This window comes from Galleria mellonella, unplaced genomic scaffold (genome assembly GCF_026898425.1).
Source record: "Galleria mellonella isolate WM207_F2 unplaced genomic scaffold, CSIRO_AGI_GalMel_v1 utg28, whole genome shotgun sequence".
NCBI lineage: Eukaryota > Metazoa > Arthropoda > Insecta > Lepidoptera > Pyralidae > Galleria > Galleria mellonella.
Genome location: NW_026442064.1, coordinates 1,501,162 through 1,523,995, shown reverse-complemented (window position 1 = coordinate 1,523,995; position 22,834 = coordinate 1,501,162). Strand labels below are relative to the sequence as shown.

General features: G+C 37.4%; 1 protein-coding gene across 1 annotated transcript; it reads right to left on the bottom strand.

Moving 5' to 3' along the window:
* Positions 1 to 654: 654 nt before the first annotated feature.
* On the bottom strand, positions 655 to 22,391 carry LOC113511385 (SET and MYND domain-containing protein 4-like). Its single transcript, XM_052895499.1, has 15 exons — positions 22,093 to 22,391; positions 21,250 to 21,508; positions 19,722 to 19,902; positions 19,294 to 19,438; positions 17,218 to 17,370; positions 15,329 to 15,463; positions 13,577 to 13,784; positions 12,651 to 12,852; positions 10,041 to 10,137; positions 9,473 to 9,659; positions 8,810 to 8,957; positions 4,535 to 4,672; positions 3,825 to 3,904; positions 2,074 to 2,150; positions 655 to 1,622 (listed from the first exon to the last, which is right to left on the bottom strand). The coding sequence occupies exons 1-15, from the start codon at positions 22,236 to 22,238 to the stop codon at positions 1,427 to 1,429; spliced, it is 2,352 nt and encodes a 783-aa protein (XP_052751459.1). The 5' UTR covers positions 22,239 to 22,391; the 3' UTR covers positions 655 to 1,426.
* Between the last annotated feature and the right edge of the window lie 443 nt (positions 22,392 to 22,834).

Sequence of the window (22,834 nt, the reverse complement as noted above, 5' to 3'; positions counted from 1 at the left end):
AAAGTGTATAATTTAATATAATATAATCATAATGTAAAATTTAATAAAACTTATAAAAAAATTACTAAAAAATTTTAAAAGTATGTATTTAAGTCTACTATTTACTATAGGCCTTACTAATTTACCAGTTTAATCATTATATAAATAAATAAATAAATAAAAAAAACACAAATGTCAAATACACAAAATGCTGAATAATAAATTCATTGTATATTTTATTAATGATTATTATTGATGTCACGACATACTTTTATAATTTATCGTACAGTATTGTACCGCGGTACAATTTTATACGATTTTATCGTCACGATACAATAGGGAGGACATTGTATACTGTATGGAGCCACTATTAATTTTCCGCGAGAATTTCGCATGGAAATTTGAATGAGTATTCGTATATTTTTATTTATTGCAGTTTATGAACGATTGAATTGTACTACAACAATGTAATTTTTTTTATTGTTCTATAATATCGTGACGATATAATCATACGATACAGTGTCGCGGTGTAAAAGCACACATTGGAATCGTTTACATTCGTGTCTGGAATAAATATTGTAATAGTTTATATTAAAAAAAAAATATATATATATATATATATATATATATATATATATATATATATATATATATATATATATATATATATATATATATATATATATGAAAATTGTGCAAATAATGACAAATAAAGAATTTGCCAGTCTTATGGTGATAAGCCCTCTTAATGCAAGTAGCTTGCACAATGCAATGCACGATGTGACGTCACAGACGTTGCATTTCATTAGCATACGAAGCGTATTCTATACAAGCTGATATAAAAAATATTTTGCAAGTATGTAATAATATCAAAATTGACCGTGGTGTGATCACTTTATTAAGAAATACTCGTAGCGATGCGCGTTCACGTGAAATAATAGAATGAAACTTCATTACCTACAGATTGCTTTGACGACAGTCCTACGTGTGCCTAGACGGCTTTCTTAACTATCCCAAAGGCGTTCCCTTAATATTTACAGTGACAATTTAGAAAAGTGTTTATATCATTATTTCACGTATACGTTTGACAAATATCAAACATAAAGATGGCCGATTTCTCGATTACGAACATTATTGCAATATGTTGTGTATTTTATACATTTAATTGAATTATTGAATTGATTAATATAATTATTATAATGCATGGAGTAAAAATTGGCAGTGATTTCATAAGGTGGTGTGTTCCAAATATTTTATTCGAAAATGGAACACACCGTCTCACTTTTTAATTGTGAATGTATTGGCGCGAATCTTTAATTCCATATTCAAATTTCAGACGCGGCTCTGCAATATAAATGTACATAGATAGAGTGTCTTTATCTGAGTTTATATGCCAGTATTTTTTTTTACCAGAAGAGTTTCATACAAGTGATTGTTTATTGTACAACTATATTTTGAGATTATAATGCAGGTCGTGGTGTACTCCCTGTGCAGCGTCTGGCGTTCTGATGTCAGCCAACAGGGCGGCCGTCAGGCTCTCTTGTTCCTTCAGTCTCTTCACCAGGGGCTCCCAGGAGCCGTAGTTCAGCTCCATTAGTTGTACGGCCTTCTTCATTATTTTGTGGGCTTCTAAACACCAGTCTCTGGACACGAAAATAAACATTTGGAAATTACTTTTTTTACAGGAGGATGGCAAACAAGCTTTCAGTTCACCTGATGGAAAGTGATAACTGTCTCCAATCACAGAATAAACTGTGAATCCTATAAGTCTTCCTTCGGTAGATTAATCGTAAAATGATGTAGTTATATCAAATAAAAAAAATCTAATCGTTACTAAATTAGCAGTCGTGGTAGTTAAACTACTCTTGTTTTTTTTTTTAATTAACAAATTATATACAGATCACGGACTTCTAAAATAATTTCACTACATTCCTGCTTCAAAATTAACAACCATTCCACTTGGCTCTCCCTGCCTACCTCGCAAAAGATTGTATTGTATTGTAAAATCTTTATTGTACGTAATTTATATTCGATAATATATATATATATATATATATATATATATATATATATATATATAGAGCTTTATTTTACCTGTAGTCTGGATTCTGTGGCGATCGCACGATCCTTTCCAGCATCACTTCTGACAGTTTCCTCAACTCGTGCGCCACCTACAATAAGCCATGAGAATTAAAGTAACAATTTCCCATCAATTTAACATATAAAACAATGGAAAATATATTAATATAATTAAACTTTAACTAGACGAGATGTTAGTACACGGGACATATTTTGAGAAAATTGCTTTAAGTTTTTTTTCATAGGAGCAAGTTTTATCTGTCTGTATGTTTGAGTCGTCATCAGATAAAAACTACACCACCAAATTGGATGCGGTTTACACGACAATATTTCTGTAAGTCGAACTCAAAATCTGGTATATATTTCATCACGACGCATCATCTACAAGTGAATGAATGAAAAAATAAATGAACATACATACATACATACATATTTGTCACGCCTGTCTCCCATTAGGATAGGCAGAAACAGTGGAACGCCAAATGCTTCGATTCAAACAAACCTCTTTCGCTTCCTCCACATTCATCAATCTTTTTATACACGCTAAATGAACACTAGTGTTGAAAGAATAATATACCGAATATATAAATGCCAATAAATAAATTATGACATATTACCATATTTATTTATAATTTATTTATATTTGACAGTAATAAGTGTGACAATTTACAATGTGTAATAAGTGTGACAATTTACAATAAGTGTGAAAAATTACAATACAATGTTTTGTAACTACGTGCCAATAATTTATCATTATTGGCACGTACTTATCATTATATTGACGTGTAGTATAAATAATTTATCATGTTAATTTTATTTTATTAATTTAAATATTATAATGTAAATATTGACTTTTTATTGTGTGAAGAAAACTGTTACATTGTTTAATAAATAAATATAAATATATATATATATATATATATATATATATATATATATATATATATATATATATATATATATATATATAAAAAAACCTATTTACAAGGAATTTATTTAATTGATGTTTCTTTCTTAAATCAACGCGTCTAGCTACAAACATATACAGCTGCTTTGTAATAGAAACACGAATGGGACAGTGGTATCCAAGCAGATGTGTTTGCATGGCTGTGTTTCGGTATGAAGGGTGGGATATGGCGTGAATTTACTGGGTACAGAGGAATAACACCTGAGTCCTCAGGAATGGCAACGCATGGGCGGTATCATGGACGAAACGGTGTGCTCTGTTATGTCCACGGTACTGTTCATGTATATAAGCGACGGTTACCACTTTACATCAGGTGGGCCGTCAGCTTGTTTGCCATTCTAAGGCGTATAAAAAAAAAGATAGGGTTTTAACCCTTTGAGTGCCGACGAGCGACATCGCGCTCGTGCGCATTGCAACTAAATGTGCCACGAGCGTCATAGCGCTCGTGAAATCAGTCGTTGTTTAGCTTGCTGTATAAAAAAATATTAAAATTGGATATTTTTTGGAGGAGACACAGTTTTTTTAGAGACAAGGGTAAATGACATCGACACGACAAAGATTTCTTTGGCATTTTTGAGTAGATATGAGTAAAAATGAATCGCACTAAAAGGGTTAAGTAAAAAAAAAAAAAAACTATATGCCGGCAGCACACCTGCAGTGCCGCTGGTGTTGTGGGTGATTACGGGCGGCGGTAGTCACTTACCATCAGGTGAGCCGCATGCTCGTTTGCCCCCCTGTGTTGTAAAAAAAAAAACTTAATAAAACGTTAGATTGTCTATGGACACGTGTGCACACTCACCTCCACACTGAACGAGCCGAATTGATACTCCAGACTTTGTATATTGTGTTTTATTAACTCCACGCTTTTACTGAATTCCCCTGAAACAATACAGTCGTAATGATAAATGCTTCTTCTAATCCTAAATCTATTTTATTAATTATATTTACAAGGAATTAGAAATTATTGTTATATTAATTTATACAGTACAATAATGTTGGGGGGAAAGGGATTGTTAGTAATGGAGACTGAGAATCCCATTGCTAGCAATATACCCAACCAGGTCGACCTCCTCGCGGTTCCCCCTGGAAACTATCATGGTTAATTCCTGATGAATTCATCATGATGAGCTAACTGGCCTGTTTTCATTCTCATCTATCACCCTTCACTGATGCTCCGCCAGCGTATCCCGTTAGCGCAGGCGGGGTTACCATACCATTTTCACCCATCAAAAAAAAAAACAAACAAGTATGTAATAAGTACAATATAATTTATATGAGTCCAGTGAGAGATGACTGATGAGGATGAAAGCAGGTCAGTTAGCCCATCCTGACGAATTCAACTAGAACTAGCCACGGTGGTTTCTAGGGGAAACCATGTGGAGGTCGACCTGACAGGGTATATTGCTAGCAATGGGGCTATTTGACCGCATTACTAACAATCCCTTCCCCCCATTGGGATATAGGTAGGAAGACGATGATGATGATGACCCCGTATAGTAAATACCGTACCGGTGTCCGCGTACAGCCTGGCGAGGGTGTCGGCGGCGGCCCGCAGCGACACGTGGTGGCGATGCCACACCTGCTGCTTCAGCTTGAACGCAGCCTGCGTCCGCTCGCAGCGCTGTTCCACGCTCGTGCACCGTTCCGCTGGTGGCACAACACTGTTACTGATACACCTTCAGGGAAGTGGCTATTGATAATGGAGAATGAGGGCCCCATTGTTCACAATATATCCACCAATATAAAAACCATATAACCACGTAAGGCTCTCTAACTATCCATATAAACATGTCTGGGATTATATATTTTTTTTTTTATACAACTTAGAATGGCAAACAAGCTGACGGTCCACCTGATGGAAAGTGGTAACCGTCGCCTATAGACATGAGCAGTACAACGAACATAACAGAGTAAACTGTTTCGCCCATGATACCTCCCATGCGTTGCTATTCCTGAGGACTCAGGTGTTATTCCTCTGTACCCAGTAAATTCACTGCCATATCCCACCGATCAAACCGAAACACAGCCATGCAAACACGACTGTTTCACGGTAGAAACACGAATGGGACAGAGGTGGCCAAGCAAACGACTTTTGTACAAAGTCTCCCTCTGGTGACTATGTACAGTTAATCACTTTATTATTATTATTTGACTATTATACTTATGTATAATTAATACTTATAATTATTTTACCTTAATGTTTTATTTTTAATTATACAATACCTACTTGTACAACAATTAGTCCATTACCTTAAGGTTGTCTTTGAAAGGTTGCTCTCAGCAATAAGACCGCCTCACTGTACTTGTACAATTGTATCGTTGTGTTTGTAAATTGTCTTGTTTATTTCCTATATTGTATAATGCAAATACAGTATATTCATTCATTCATAAGCCATTGTTTTGAATGCCAGATATGTTTATCACGATGGGTTAATTAATGTAGCACGGGTGGGGTTGCAATTCCATTGTTATCTATTAAAACATACCTCTATGGCATAGGGGAAACGGATTATTAGAAATATTACGGATTCCATTTCTAGTAATATGTCTAGATAGGTTGATTTTCACGTGGGGCTCTCTGGAAATCGAAAAATTAAGGAACGAACATTTGTGTCCTTGAAAGTTCGTTGCCTAGTTGGTATATCGTTTACATACAGGGTGTCTGGTAATGAATGGATAACTTTGAAACGTCTTATAGTTCAACTTATTGCTGTCCTAAAAAAAATACGAAACAAAATACATCATAAGTAACAGGAAAGAATAAAGAGTATCTATTTATCTATTTATAATTAAATTTAACACACATTTGTTTTACTATTTATCATTTATTAATAAATATAGTTAATCTTTGCCGTGCTCTTTGAGAAGCAGCCGTTAACTGTGTTCGGTTATCCGACACTGTAGTAGGACGTCGTTGTGCGGTCCCGGTGTTGCCGACGGTGTGCCACTCTCCCGGCGCCGCCGCCGGCTCGTGCCGCACCGGCGCGGGTTGGGTGGCGGAGGGCAGTTGTGTCGCACTTTGTGCGACTGCGGGCGCCATATGGCGGGTCGTATGGGTGGGGGGCGCCCTCGTGCGCCCCTTGCCGACGGTTTGCCACTCTCCTGGCGCCGCCGCGGGCGCGGGAGGCATCGGCGCGGTCGGCGCGATGTTCCGGCGGCGCGCCTCCCTTTTGTACATCGGGCAGCGCCGGTCGTTGGCCGTGTGGGCCCTCGCGCAGCGGACGCACCTGATGGGACGATGGCAGTCGGATGAAGCGTGGCCGTACTATGGTTACGCCCGGCATTCTCAGCAGCACCTCGGTGCTGTAGAGCCGGGCGAGGTCGTCCCTGTTCATGTGCGTCGGCCGCGCGTGGAACAGGCGTCCTGGGCGCCCTCGACGCGCCGGTACTGTCCTCACCAAGGACACATCGAAACCGAGAGCCCTCAAACCGACAACTAAAAATGCTAAAAACTCCCTGAACAGCAAAACACACGAATATATCTATTCTAACACAACTTCACATAAAAAATAAACTCTCAACAGTCTACTATCAGAGTATTCTTGGAAAATAACCACCGTTACAGGACCATCAATTGCAACTACCCTGCAAAAAGCTGAAAACCGAGCAAAAAAAGAGCAAATTATTTATAACAAAATATGTTTGGTCTTCCAAATCTACTGTAATTTTCCCTACATCAAGTCTGGCAAGGCAGCCCTTGACAGTGTCTGCAATATACATATATTTACCAAGCATATATTTTACAAAAAAATATAAACGTGCTAAAACCATATTTAATGATTTTTAAACGACGCTTCCAGCGGCTTATGGTCAGTTTCCACCACAATATCTGTTATCCCGTAAACATATTGGTGGAAACGTTCCATAGCGAAGACAATAGCCAGCAGCTCCTTTTCAATTTACGCATATCGAGTTTGCGTTTCCGTGAGCGTCCATCAGAGGGCGGCCATCTTGTAGCAGTGCAGCGCCCAACGCTATGTCCCTCGCGTCCACAGTCGCCACAATCGATTTGTCTGCCGAATATAGAGCTAGTACCGGAGCTCTACACAGTGTCTCTTTTATTTGACGTACTGCTACGTCCTGTACATTGTCCCAACACCGCTCAACACTTTTCCTTTCTGTCTGGTCCTATTCTATCAGGTTGATCAATAAATTCGCTTGTACGTCTTTTCCTTCCTTGTGCACTCCTGGCACCTTCACGAAGACCATGAATTGTTTGAGCCATTTCCGCCACGCGTCAGCGCGATTTGCTGGTCCGCCTTCCAATATTAACTCGGTCGCGGTCTCGCATGCTCCATAGTTTACTTTTTATGTACTCAAATAGCTAGAATCGATAAGTATTTATCACAATTACGCACTAACAACTAATTAAATTAATTTAATTAAGCACCCGCTGTCACCATGTGGTAAAACGTCAAGATGCCAGATACCCACTGCAGTTTATTTCAAAGATACCGTCGCGGAATACAATATTTATGTGATGTGTACATATAAATTACAAATTTTGTTATTTAGTCAAATTTTCTCCTTTCCCACATTAATGGCAATAAGTCACTATTTATGACAGATACAGTTATGTATTGTACCATTGTAATTTTATTTTGTTTTTTATACAACTTAGAATGGCAAACAAGCTGACGGCCCACCTGATGTAAAGTGGTAACCGTCGCCGTGAGCAGTACCGTGGACATAACAGAGTATACTGTTTCGTCCATGATACGCCCCATGCGCTGCCATTGCTGAGGACTCAGGTGTTATTACTCTGTACCCAGTAAATTCACGCCATATCCCACCCTTCAAACCGAAACACAGCCATGCAAACACAACTGCTTCACGGTAGAAACACAAATGGGACAGAGGTACCCAAGCAATCGACTTTTATACAAAGTCTCCCTCTGGTCTAATCTACTTGAAACAGACATTATTTTAAAATTATTGGTCACTCATGTATTCATAGATTTTTTTTATACCCAAGAAGTTTAAACTTTGCTTAACAATTTTTTTTATTTTGCATATTTTTCAAAAATAAATTGATTTGCGTATTAAAAAAAAAACTGCACTAGCTAGTCATACGGTTCACTTTCTATCTATCGGCACAGTTAGTGTATAATAATAAAACAACAAAAAAACCAATAGAATTCATTCATTTCCGGTCATAGTTGTTAGTTAGTATACATTGACGCTTATCTGTGAGAGCTGTATACACCTTTAATTGATGTGTTCATATGGCCTTAAGCTTGGTAGTGAGGAGTTAGATTTTTTTGTTCACACTTAGATTTAAGCATTTTTTAATAGTAGTTTTTCTCTTTTACTTACTTATAACATTGTATATTGTCTGCTTAATTATTGTGAGTATATTGTTGGTGTGTCATTTATAAATAAATAAATAAATAAATAAATAAATAAATAAATAAATAAATAAATAGTGATCAGGACAGTACAATAAAGATAGAAAAAATTTGACTTTACTTTAAAACAAAGATAACAAAGGTACTACTTATGATGTATTTTGTTTCGTATTTTTTTTTAGAACGGCCATAAGTTGAACTATAAGACGTTTCAAGGTTATCCATTCATTACCGGACACCCTGTATGTAAACGATATACCGACTTTATAATGTAAACCAGGCAGCGAACATTTGGAGACACAAATGTTCGTTCTTTAAATTGTTCCAAAAACGTCATATCGTTTCAAGGTTATCCATTCATTGCTGGACACCCTGTATATAAGGATTTTATCTTGCTAAAAAACCGGTTAAGAGGTGCCAGTGGCAACCAGTTCACCTTGCGCCAGTAGCTCGTCAGCATGCTCGATAGCAGCCAGCGCCCGCTCGAGGTGGAACTCAGCGTTGCATTGCTGGCAATGAGCACGGCGACCGCTCCACACCACTGGACCCTTGCAGGACTGGCACGCGTACGCGGTGAACAGCAGCTGGTCACAGGTATCATACACTTATATATATACCACTTATTATATATACCAGAGGGAGACTTTGTACAAAAGTCGATTGCTTGGGTACCTCTGTCCCATTCGTGTTTCAACCGTGAAGCAGCTGTGTTTGCATGGCTGAGTTTCGGTTTGAAGGGTGGGATATAGCGTGAATTTACTGAGTACAGAGGAATAACACCCGAGCCCTCAGGAATGGCAACGCATGGGGGGTATCATGGGCGAAACAGTATACTCTGTTACGTCCATGGTACTGCTCGTGTCTATAGGCGACGGTTATCACTTTCCATCAGGTGGACCGTCAGCTTGTTTGCCATACTAAGTTGTATAAAAAAAAAGTTGATCATGTCTGGATACCTTATTAATATCCATTGCAGAAAAAAAAACATAGCTGTTAAATTTATTTTTTTAACCATTTTTCCTTTAATTTAAAAACATGAATTATTTATTTCACCAATAAAAAAATCATGCAAAAAATGGGTTAAAAAAAATGCACTCACAACGAAGTCTCTCCGTTCGGTGTCGATGCAGGCGGTGCATGTGCAACTAAACATGTACTGGGCACGTAACTGTGCGCGGCGGTGTGCGGTTGGTTCGCGGGCTCTATGAGGCCCGTAGCAGTTCAGGACCTCGCTGCCGGCAGGCAGTTCACGGCTACACCGGATTATTAGCCGGCTGTTGTAGAACCTAAAACCGTCATCGTTATATCAGCCTTTTACTGTCCACTGCTGAACATAAGGCTCCCTTTTGGGAGTTATTGCCACTCTTAGCAGACAGATTGGCAACCGCAGTTAGGCCTGATGAATTCATCATGATGGGCTAACTGGCCTGTTTTCATTCTCATCTATCACCATTCACTGGTGCTCCGCCAGCGTATCCCGTTAGCGCAGGCAGGGTTATACCTCTGGTATTGCAGGTGTTCATAGGCTACGGTAACCACTTACCATCAGGTGGACCGTATGCTTGTTTGCCACCTCAGTTATGTAAAAAAAAAGAGTAGGGCGTGATGGGCGACTCTTACTCGGCGATCTTGATCATCACAGCAAAGGGTTAATAAGTTGCACTCACGTGTTGATGATGTTGGGGTCGCAGGAGTGGTTCATCATGGCAGCGGACGGGTATATGGCGGTCGCGCGCCGCACCTCGCGCTCACTCACCGTGCAACCTGTTATGGGAATTATTCAGGTTTATTATTAAAAGTTACCGTCTGATCCCGCCATAGAATGGGCCACCACTTCCTTTCCCGTGGGTGTCGTAAGAGGCGGCTAAGGGAGGGCTAAGGGATGGACAGCAGTGTCTAATTACGGTTGCCAATCCGCCTGCTAAACATGGTATTTACTGGCAACCCCCCCTCCCCCTCTGCAGTGGACGGATAGTGGCTGATATGATGATGGTAGACGTAATGAAATCAATGAACAGTATAATAAATAATGCATTGTGGTCCCGGCATAGAATAGACCACCCCTTCCTCTCCCGTGGGTGTCGTAAGAGGCGGCTAAGGGACGGCGAGGGATGGACAGCAGCGTCCCTCTTAAAACATCTATAAAAGCCTAACTGCACTTGCCAATCCGCCTGCCAAGCGTGGCAAGTACTGACAAAACTCCCCTCATGGAGAAGGCTGATATTCATCAGTCGACAGTTAACAGCAGAAATGATGGTGATAAGGAGTTTGGATGTCAATTAAGATACAATAGTAATATCATTAATCAATCTATACCAGGGGTTCCCAAACTTATTTTGTCTACTGCCCACTTTGAGAATAAATTATTTTTTAGCGCCTCCATTTTTTCACCTACTTAAAAACCACTATTACTTCAAGATTTACAAATTTTTTTCTTACCGCCCCCTTTTAGACCTGCAGCGCCCACAAGGGAGCGTTATCCCCCACTTTGTGAAAGGCTGAACTACACTGACACCACATTGTTTCTACATTGCATATTATATATATATATATATATATATATATATATATATATATATATATATATATATATATATATATATATATATATATATATATATATATATATATATATATATAATGCTTCCAGGTTGCCTGGAAGAGATCGCTCTTAGCGATAAGGCCGCCCATTGTTCTCTCACTGTGATTATTTCTTGTAATTATTTATATCTATAATAAGTTTACTATTGTAATCTTTTGGAGGAAACAATAAAGAGTATCTATTTATCTATTATTATTAAAAAAAATGCGACAAACCTCAGTTACAACCTTCCCATTAAGTTCTATAGAAACCGACTATGTGAAATATAAAGCCGTCCCACTGTTTTCATATTAAATACGGATCAATTACAAAACGTTACAAAGAATTTAAAAGCATTGCAAAATGATATCGCGATGTTGCGACATCCGTCCGTGGGTGTCCGTTACACGGATGTATGTTTATTATTATTTATATGTTTATATATATATATATATATATATATATATATATATATATATATATATATATATATATATATATTATATATATATATATATATATATATATATATATATATATATATATATATATATATATATATATATATATATATATATTTATATATATATATATATATATATATTTATACAACCTAGAATGGCAAACAAGCTGACGGCCCACCTGATGGAAAGTGGTAACCGTCGTCTATAGACATGAGCAGTACCATGGACATAACAGAGTATACTGTGATGAGCATGATACCCTCCCATGCGTTGCAATTCCTGTGTACCCTGTTTTCATTGTACCTAAATTCACTGCCACACTTCAAACCGAAACACAGCCATGCAAACACAACTGCTTCACGGTAGAAACACGAATGGGACAGAGGTACCCAAGCAATCGACTTTTGTACAAAGTCTCCCTCTGGTATATTATTTATAATTATCAACCAACTTCAAAAAGGAAGGATATTATCAATTCGGTTGTTTTTTTAAAGTTTCTTATCTCGTAACGCTGTCAGTTGTAAAGTGATTTGGTAAATACTTTTTTTAACTGAAACTACATTCTTATAGATTGGTCCCATAGATCCCATAGTTTTTAGATCAAAACGAATTCAAAATCATATATATTCTTTATTGCACATGTAAGTTACATATAAAATAATCTATTTATAAATGTTGTGAGCAAGGGTGCACTTATCTCTGACAGAGATCTCTTCCAGTCAACCCAGTACAGTAAGAAAGCATTTCGTTAGCGGCCAGCTGAAGTGCTACAACTATTAATACATAAACAAATATACAGTTAAATAAAATATTAAAATTTATAATAAAATATTACATAAATACATACACTATAAATACATACAATACCTACCTACTTATATAATAAATGTTAAAATAAATGAATATACTACATACATTAGAAATTTCGTTTAATGATTTTAAGATTTGACAGTTCAATTAGAAAAATACAAAAAAAAAAATATCACTCAAGGGAAAGAAAATGTGATTTCAACCTCTTCTTGAAAGAGGTAATAGAGGGACTCTCTTGTATATGGGAAGGGAGTTTGTTCCATAACTGGACAGCTCGATACGAGAAAGAAAATCATTCATTCATTCATAAATTGATTCACTAAAATATTCATTCCCGTACAAAAAAAAGATGTTGTTTAATTTATCCGTTCTTTCATTCACTCGATTCGTTCATTCCGTTCAGCCACAGCTTAGAAGCTCACCATTAGAATCGTCCTCTTCTTCGACAGTGGCCAGGCTGAGCGCCGCGTGTCCGTTGCACACCAGCTGCCCGAGGCTGCGCAGTATAATGGCGGCCGCCAACAACTGTAGCTGCCCGTCCGGCAGGCCGTATGGCACCCGCGACGGCAGGTACTCGAAGAACGTTGTGTACTTCTCCAGGTATAGAGTCAGCATTGTCGCTGTCTGTACAATGCACCAAATATTGTTTCGATTGAAAAAGGTATAATTAAAATCGGTTTAGCAATGATTTCGTATTACATAAACATAAAAAAAAAAAACAATAAATTAGTTCTAAACGGTATATCAAAATAAATCTAATACAAACATACAGACAATCAATCTATATATATATATATATTAAATATATTATGTGTATGTTTATATTACATGAATTTATCAAGTATTGCTTCATTTTTCCTCTATTCAATAATGCACCGCATACGTATTTCTCTGTTTGCCCAATGGTTGACTGGTAGTGAACACCGTCCGGTGTTAAGCCCACCGAATGTACATAGAATTTTACTTAGCATTAAAGTTTAAATAAATATACTCTATTGCTCTGATTAAGACGTCTCTTATCAATTTTTCTCAAACATCTCCCATGCAGACATCGTTTGGTTACAATTTTATTATAACGTACGCAAACAGATAGATAGATAGATACTCTTTATTGTTTCCTCCAAAAGATTACAATAGTAAACTTATTATAAATATAAACAATTACAAGAAATAATCACAACAAGAGAACAATGGGCGGCCTTATCGCTAAGAGCGATCTCTTCCAGGCAACCTTTCGATGGAGAGGAGTAATTATATACAGTACATAGTACATACATAGATTTATCAATAATTTGCCATTCGCGCTTTACCAACAGCAAACTTCTATGTGGTTTAGCGAGACACTCACCAGCGCATACTGTATATAGTCTGTGTTGTTCATTTTCTCGAAATTGGTCACCAAATTGAACATCCTGTAGAAGGGGTGCGTGCCGCTCTTGTATATGTGTATGTTGTCGACCCGCGAATAACTGCGGAACAGTTCACTTGCGGTGGACGGCGCGGGTTCCGTTCTCGGGACGGGCGGGAAGCCTTCGTTGGCGGTGATTAATAACACCCTGTATGAATAAAAATGGTGATTGTTGGACCAAATCCACAGAATAGAAATTATCTTTATTCAAATAGATAGATAGATACTCTTTATTGTTTCCTCCAAAAGATTATAATAGTAAACTTATTATAGATACAAGTCAGAGAATACCATATCATAGATTTGTTTATATTCTCTTTTAAAACGTCATTTTGTTATGAACTTATAGTTTTTTTTTAATTGGTGATAATGGAATGGTAACCTCCTGCGCTATCGGTATACGTCGGCGGGACACCAGTATATATATTTTCTCAAACATGCTTGGAAATGTGAGCATTATTTTGACAATCTTCTTAGAGATAAATCAAAATTGCCGTAATGGCCAGATACATGCGGGCAGCGGCCGGCAAAAGTTGTATGAAAATCCATATCTGTCGTATTTTGCGGCCAGGTAACTAATAAAAGGTTTTATTTAAATTTCGAACTGACTTGCAAATAGAAAGCTGTTTATTGAAAAAAAAAATAAGGAACATTATGGCGCGTGAAAAATTATTATTGTTCGTTATTCGTCATTGAACTTAAAAAGTAAAATTGTTGTTTTGATTTCCGCGCATTGTTTGAGAAAAGTACTGTACAAGCCTTGGCCACAACTAGGCATTGATGGACTCACGTATGTGTGCCTCGGCTACGCCTCAGCCCACATTTGCACGTTCGTCCATCAATGCCTCAGTTGCTGGCCGCTGTAGTAATGTACTACAATTTCTTATCCCATTATGCATAAAAAAAATACAACCAAACATGGCGTCATCTTGTTTTGAATTAAGCAGAGCTTGTACTATGGTCACTGGACCACTGAGACGTAGAGTTTCTCAATTCGGTTATTTTTTTTATGTTTGTTACCTCATAACTTCGTCAGTTTTGAACCAATTTGGAAAATTCTTTTTTTATCTAAAAGTATATACTTACAGATTAGTTCCATAAAGATTTTAACGAAATCGGCTCAATAGTCCAGTTTTTAGATCAAAACAACTGATCTTGTCATAATTGACGTCAGATTTTTTTTGTGAATCACCACTTTTTATAATAAACACGTAGAAAACATCTAGACTAATACAAACAGCTATCTGTATGAATAAAAAAAGTTTGTATTATACCGGAATTGAACCGGCGACCATTGAAAGGTGAGGCGGTGTGATAAACCGCTACAGTAACGAGATTGTCAAAGAAAATAATAAAAAAAAATTATGCAACTCAGAATGTCAAATAAGCTGACGGCTCACCTGATGGAAAGTAGTAACCGTCGCCTATAGACATGAGCAGTACCACGGACATAACAGAGTATACTGTTTCGCCCATGATACCCCCCCATGCGTTGCCATTCCTGAGGAATCAGGTGTTATTCCTCTGTACCCTATAAATTCACTAACACATCCCACCCTTCAAACCGAAACACAGCCATGCAAACACAGCTGCTTCACGGTTGAAACACGAATAGGACAGAGGTGCCCAAGCAAACGACTTTTGTACAAAGTCTCTCATTGGTATAAATATGGTATTATTATTACGAAATACCTTAAAGCTAGGTGCGCTATGCCGATGGTCTTGAAGAGTTCGGCCTGGGCACCCACACACTCCCACCGGTGGAAGCCCACGGCGCGCGTCCGGCACTCGACCCCGCAGTACACGCTGCGCGAACACCCGCCACAACTGCACAGTCACGTGGATATATATGTTTGTTTAAAGCAGTGCTTTTTAAGGTATGAGTAAAAAAAAGTTATTAAAAGATAGATTTATTAAGATATTGATTAAATGATAATTAAAACATTTGTATGTTAATACAAATTAACAAAAAAAAAATCAATAATCTATGACTCGTCCATGCACAGATGAAAATAGATAGATAGATACTCTTTATTGTTTCCTCCAAAAGATTACAATAGTAAACTTATTATATATATAAACAATTACAAGAAATAATCATAATGAGAAAACAATGGGCGACCATATCGCTAAGAGCGATCTCTTCCAGGCAACCTTTGGATGGAGAGGAGTAATTATAAACAGTTTGGTTGGAGGCACGATGAGAAATTTTGTTAGTTCTAAATATGGGAGATGTGATACATATAATAATATAAATATTATCCCTACTCATTATATATATATATATATATATATATATATATATATATATATATATATATATATATATATAGGGGGAAAAGGGATTGTTAGTAATGGAGACTGAGAATCCCATTGCTAGCAATATACCCAACCAGGTCGACCTCCTCGCGGTTCCCCCTGGAAACTATCATGGTTAATTCTTGATGAATTCAACATGATATTCTCATCTATCACCCTTCACTGGTGCTCCGCCAGCGTATCCCGTTAGCGCAGGCGGGGTTACCATTCCATTATCATCCATTAAAATAATAAAAAAATATACTAAATAAACGAACGAGTTATAAAATATAATTTATATGCAAAATTTAATGTCAACAAACTCGTATGTTACAAAGTCCTCGCATAGACACCAAGTTCAAGTTACATTTGCTGACAATACCCATTGCATTGCATTGCATTAAACGTAATTTTCCATGTAACACGAGGCAGCTGACGAGTGGCACAGTTACTTCAATTCTATTAATTAGGTACTTACATCTTTTATTTGTATTTATTTTATTTGATTTACAATTTTACTTTCATGGTAAGAAAATTTGTATAAAATATAATTACGGCATAAAATATAATTACGTAATACATATATATAGAATACATTAAAGGTACTTATATTATATATGTACCAATGATTGTTGTTAACCTATACAAAATGTTAAATTAGATTTATTTTGGAAAAGTTGATTTATAGGTCATCATCATTCGATCAATTTTTAACTGTCCACTGCTGGAATTAAACCTTCTCTTTACTGGGTTTTGTCACTAGTTACGCTTGCCACGCTTGGCAGGCGGATTTGCAACTGTAGTTAAACTTTGGAGATGTTTTAAGAGGGACGCTGCTACCCATCCCTCGCCCTCCCTTAGTCGCCTCTTACGACAACTACGGGAAAGAAAGGGCTGGCCTATTCTATGCAGGGTTCACATGGACCATTTGTATTGTGATTTATATTTAATCTTTACATATTATAAAACAAAGTCCCCTACTGCGTCTGTCTGTCTGTATGTACGCGATATTCTCCAAAACTACTGAACGGATTTTGATGAAGCTTTCATTATTGAACAGAGCGATTCCTGAGAAAGATATAAGCGTATAATTCGTTAAGGTTTTATGTAAATTGGTTAAAATGGACGATGATTGTTCAAGACATCGGAAAAAATCAAGCAGTCTGGCAGCTTCCATCGAAGACGTTGCCTAATCCGTTTGAAATATAACAAAACAATGTGTGATCGAATAGTTTTTTAAGCAACTTAGAATGGCAAACTATGTCTGTTCCTATATGACTTACGGCACGGTGTTGATATCGATCCGGCAGCACGCCTCGCAGACTGGCCGCTGAGCTGGTAACGCGACCCACGCATACGGCTCTTCGCTGAACAGCACGTCACCACGCCTGGTCGCCTCGCGAGTCACCACGTGCCTTCCCACCGTGTCGTTTCGGCTGAAACAATAATAAATGACCTTTGAAAACTTTTTTTCAATGACAATGGAATGGTATGCCCCGTCTTACGCTAACGGTATACGCTGGCGGGACACCAGTGAGAGATGATAGGTGAGAATGAAAAGGCAGGTCAGTTAGCTCATCGTGATAAATATGCCTGGAATTCAGCACAATGTTTTCCAGGGGGATGCAGTGAGGATTGATATGTGAGGATGAAGACAGGTTACTTTTAGTTGGCCTGTAGTGACAAGTTTGTTAGGAATACTCAAGAATTAATCACGATAGTATCCAGGGGGCACCGCGTGAAGGTCGTCCTGACAGAATTGCAGTTAATGGTATAGTAATAAAATTGTAACCCCGCCTGCGTTATCGGTATACGCTGGCACGAGTGAGGATGAAAACAAATTAGTTAGCCCTTCGCGACGAATTTATTAAGAATACACCACGATAGTTTCCAGAGGAAACCGCGAGGAGGTCGACCTGTCTGAGCATATTACTACCAGAGGGAGACTTTGTACAAAAGTTGATCGCTTGGGAACCTCTGTCTCATTCGTGTTTCAACCGTAAAGCAGTTGTGTTTGCATGGCTGTGTTTCGGTTTGAAGGGTGGGATATGGTACAGGTACAGGTTACAGAGTACAGAGAAATAACACCTGAGCCCTCAGGAATGGCAACGCATGGGGGTATCATGGGCGAAACAGTATACTCTGTTATGTCCATGGCACTGCTCATGTCTATGGGCGACGGTTACCACTTTCCATCAGGTGGGCCGTCAGCTTGTTTACCATTCTGAGTTGTATAAAAAAAAAATTACTAGCAATGTGTCCGCTAGTCCCTATTCCTAACAATCCCTATTTCCTCTAAACACCGATGACAAATGACAAGCGAGGATAAAACCAGGATAGTTGGCTCATCATGACGAATTGACTAGAAATTAACCACGCCTGTTTCCAGGCGAGACCACGTGGTAATCAACGTGACAGGGTATTGCTAGAAACAGCTAGTATATTGACAGCAACAGCCGCGTGCCACGTGCAGTATTTGGAATCTGCATCGCTTGCACTGTCCTCGATAAACGATGCGCACGGCACTGAGCGCACGGTAAGCAGTTTCACATTGACGTCAACGTGTACATTTCCACACAAGTTCGAGCGAACAATACAGTGTCAAATATCACATACCGTTCCCACAAATATAATATCCATTATGAGATCACTTCGTTGATTTTTAAAAAAAAATTATTCGTTCTATATGCAGAATATCTGAGAAAAGAAGCTGTAAACCAAGCTTTAAAACATTAAAAATAATACCAGTATCTAGTACCTTACCCGGTTACTTACCAGAGGGAGACTTTGTACAAAAGTCGTTTGCTTGGGTACCTCTGTCCCATTCGTGTTTCAACCGTGAAGCAGTTGTATTTGCATGGCTGTGTTTCGGTTTGATCGGTGGGATATGGCGTGAATTTACTGGGTACAGAGGAATAACACCTGAGTCTTCAGGAATGGCAACGCATGGGGGTATCATGGGCAAAACAGTATACTCTGTTATGTCCATGGTACTGCTCATGTCTATAGGCGACGGTTACCACTTTCCATCAGGTGGACCGTCAGCTTGTTTGCCATTCTAAGTTGCATAAAAAATACACTTTCGCATTTATAATATAATCATCATATCAAAAAAGGTATAAAAAAAATACTGTTCTCTGCTGAATATGCCTATATTATATCCCGCTATTGAGGGGTTTTGCATGTAGTTGCCACGCTTGGCAAGCGAGTTGGCATACGCAGTTACACTTTATTTAAGTGTTATATTAGAAAATAACATTTTTTTGGGTAAAGTGCGAAATTGATAGTCGCTTACCATCAGACGAACCGTTTACACCTTCGCCCCCTGTGTTATAAAAAAGAAATACTAGTTAATTTACCGTAGCTGTATGGCATTGGATGCGGCAGTGAAGTCAGGGTTCAGTCCATGGTGGCACTCGGGCAGCACGACCGCTTCCTCCGCCTGCACGTCGCGGGTCACGTCCAATTTCTCCTCTAACTTCTTGATGTGCCGCTCGAACTCCGCTGTACGGAAATGCTCAATTCAAAAATGCAAAAATTGATTTTGGACACAAATATATAATTACTACTTTACACTAGCTTTTACCATATGGTCCGGGCTTCCCAGGTCCCTTATGGTAAAAGGTGAAACAGTACACTCTGTTATGTGCATGGTACTGCTCATGTCTATAGGCGACGGTTACCACTTTCCATCAGGTGGGCCGTCAGCTTGTTTGACATTCTAAGTTGTATAAAAAAACCTTCCTCCCCCCTCTTTCTAATGGTTTTATTCCTCACTGGCTGGTACCTGCGTGTACTGAAGACAGATTGAGCGTGGCGGCGTGGTCCGTGGCGGCGGCGATGGCAACGCGCGCCTCCTTGCACTGGTTCAATTCGATGTGACAGTCGGCGCGTCGCAGCAGCAGCTTGTGCCGTAACTCCTTGGGGTACCCGCTGTCCAGGGCTAGCGCTACGTCCGCTAGACAGTCCTGCAATCATCATCATCATTATCATCATCATCAAATCAGCCTTCAACTGTCCACTGCTGTACATTTTTTTTATACAACTTAGAATGGCAAACAAGCTGACGGTCCACCTGATGGAAAGTGGTAACCACTGCCTATAGACATGAGCAGTATCATGAACATAACAGAGGATACTGTTTCGCCCATGATACCCCCCATGCGTTGCCATTCCCGAGAACTCAGGTGTTATTATTCCTCCATACCCAGTAAATTCACACCATATCCCACCCTTCAAACCGAAACACAGCCATGCAAACACAACTGCTTTACGGTTGAAACACGAATGGGACAGAGGTACCCAAGCAATTGACTTTTGTACAAATACTATCTATCTTATTGATTAATTTGAACAAAAAAAAAATGGTTATTGGAACTAAACTAAAAAATTTTGATGTAATGTAAAATCAAGTCTATCAATAAATTTGATAGGATCAGATGGGTACGACATATGTACAACTATCAAATACGATAAAGATCAAAGTTAGGGACTTAGATAACTTCAATGAACATTTTGGAATGAAAAAGACCACTATGGTGGGTTTCAAATTTTTATGAGAAACAAAGATAAAAAAATCGATAGAAGAGTACGATCATCTGGAGAAGTATCTCATTCAAGATAGAGTTGTGTGTGGGAGAGGCAGACGGCAAGCTACGCGATTTATGCGCTTACTCTGAGAAGAAGATTTCGACCTGGGACGTACTGTGTAAATCTGTCATACGAGTGGGATATCTGCCAAGATGCGACAGAATATCGAAAGAGATAATAATGAAACCTAGAAGGAGATGCTGTCCACAAACATCGTCGAGTGTGGACGTAGTATATGGAGTAGAAACAGAGCTGCAGTGGATTGCTGGCAGGTACTTGAGCAGAGGATTTTTTACCTTATAAATATAGTATTATAACCACTTATTGAATGATATGGTGTCATTACAAGAGTATTATTATATAAACTTATAATACATTATTTTATATATCATCAATAGTTTTCACAGCACATGCCAAATAGTGAGTTTTATAGGAAAATTTTGATTCCTTGTTTTACATTATTGTAATTTTTGTAGGGATTTGTATTTTTTTTTTTTAATAATATATAGCCTGTATTATTTGCTGATTTTGTAGCTTTTTATAGGTGAAAGAATTTTTAAAATTGGTTAAGTAGTTTATGATTTAATTAACAAACAAACATACAATTATAATATTAGTTTAAATTAAAAGAATAAAATAATAATATTATAACTAAATACATAAGATAGTTTATATAACGACACATGAAAGTAAAGCCACAGGAAACATTTGTAATAAAAACTCACCTTAAACTTTTTCATCTTCAATAATGAAGCTGATCTATTTGCTAGCGCTAAGGGATACATTGCTTTATTTTGATGCGCATAGAGCACACTTTTCGAGTAACACCTATAGCTCTCCTGATAGCAGTCCGCACGGAACTTGTCATTCCCTCGTTGCCTCCAAAGTAACGATACTTCGTCACACTTCAAAGCTGTGTCTGATTCGGACATCTTCTTCGCATACGACATTTGCATTTGATGTAGCCACTGTAGTAGAATTTTTCTAAAAGAAATTTAAGATTATAATTTTTTTTAAAGTGGAAATTTCTTTAAGCATTTTTTGAGATGGGGAAAAAATAATGAGCTCATGACACTGTTATGATAATCCACACCTCTGTATATAATTATCTAAATATATTGTGTATACTACATAAATACCCATTCATGTTGGCATTTTTTGAGTTGAGAAAAAACCACTGATATTTTTTTGTATTCGATAGCTCATTTCTTGAGACACATTATTGGCTATATAAAATTATAATACAACCAAACAATAAGGCTAAGCCATGAGTTACAGCTAGTAGTATACAACAGTAGAACTCAGTTTATAAAGCAAATAAAAATAATCAATTAATTAATCAACTTTTAGTTGGACTGGACTGTTTTTAGTCGGGTTAAGTGAATAATTTTTTCTTTAAATTTCTACCCAAATCTTTTAAAATTAACTATAGTAATTTACTTATCATATAAACCTAATTATTTTATTAAGTAATTTTAATCTATTATTATTATTTTGTTTAATATATAATTATTATTAATGACTAGTCAGAAAATGTTTAAAAAATTGCCTTTATATTAAGGTCTTACCTTACTCCCTCATTTTTATAGAAGTAATTCATGGTGTCGACTTCATTATCACTGGTTCTGTCAATCTTCTTCTCTTCTGCAGAAAGCAATAACAAAAGAATTTCCCACTGTTTCGCACAATCTTCTGGCAAACTTATGTTATTCATTTTGTACAAGAATTACGTCTCAGGCACTGAATTTATATGCAACATACAATTAACACTAATTAACCTTACTATCTATGATATTAAAAATGCATATTTGAAGAAATAAATATTAAAAATGCAACAAATCCCAATGTTTTTACACAGTTCAAATCAAAATGCTATAATACTACTTTATTGAATTGTTTCTTTTCTGGAGAAGAAATAAAGCTCTATGTCATCATCATAATTTAAGCGTATAATATCGATTTGACATTTACGCGTTCCGTTTTAAGCCGATGTTGTTTAATAAATACTTAGATTCATTAATAACTTGAAATCGTTTAAATATATCATATACTTAATTCTATTATGCCATATATAATATTATTAAATTTTTTTTTATTATAGCCACTTATAATTTTATTAAATTTAAATGTTCAAACTAAGTACTTTCATTTCATATGATTTGATTTGAAAACATAAATTTATTATCGTCTCCATCATATCAGCCGTTTACTATCCACTACTAAATATAGGTCTCACCCTATTGGGGTTTTTGACAGTAATTATCACGCTTGGAAAGCGGGTTAACAACCGCAGTTAGGTTTTGATAATGT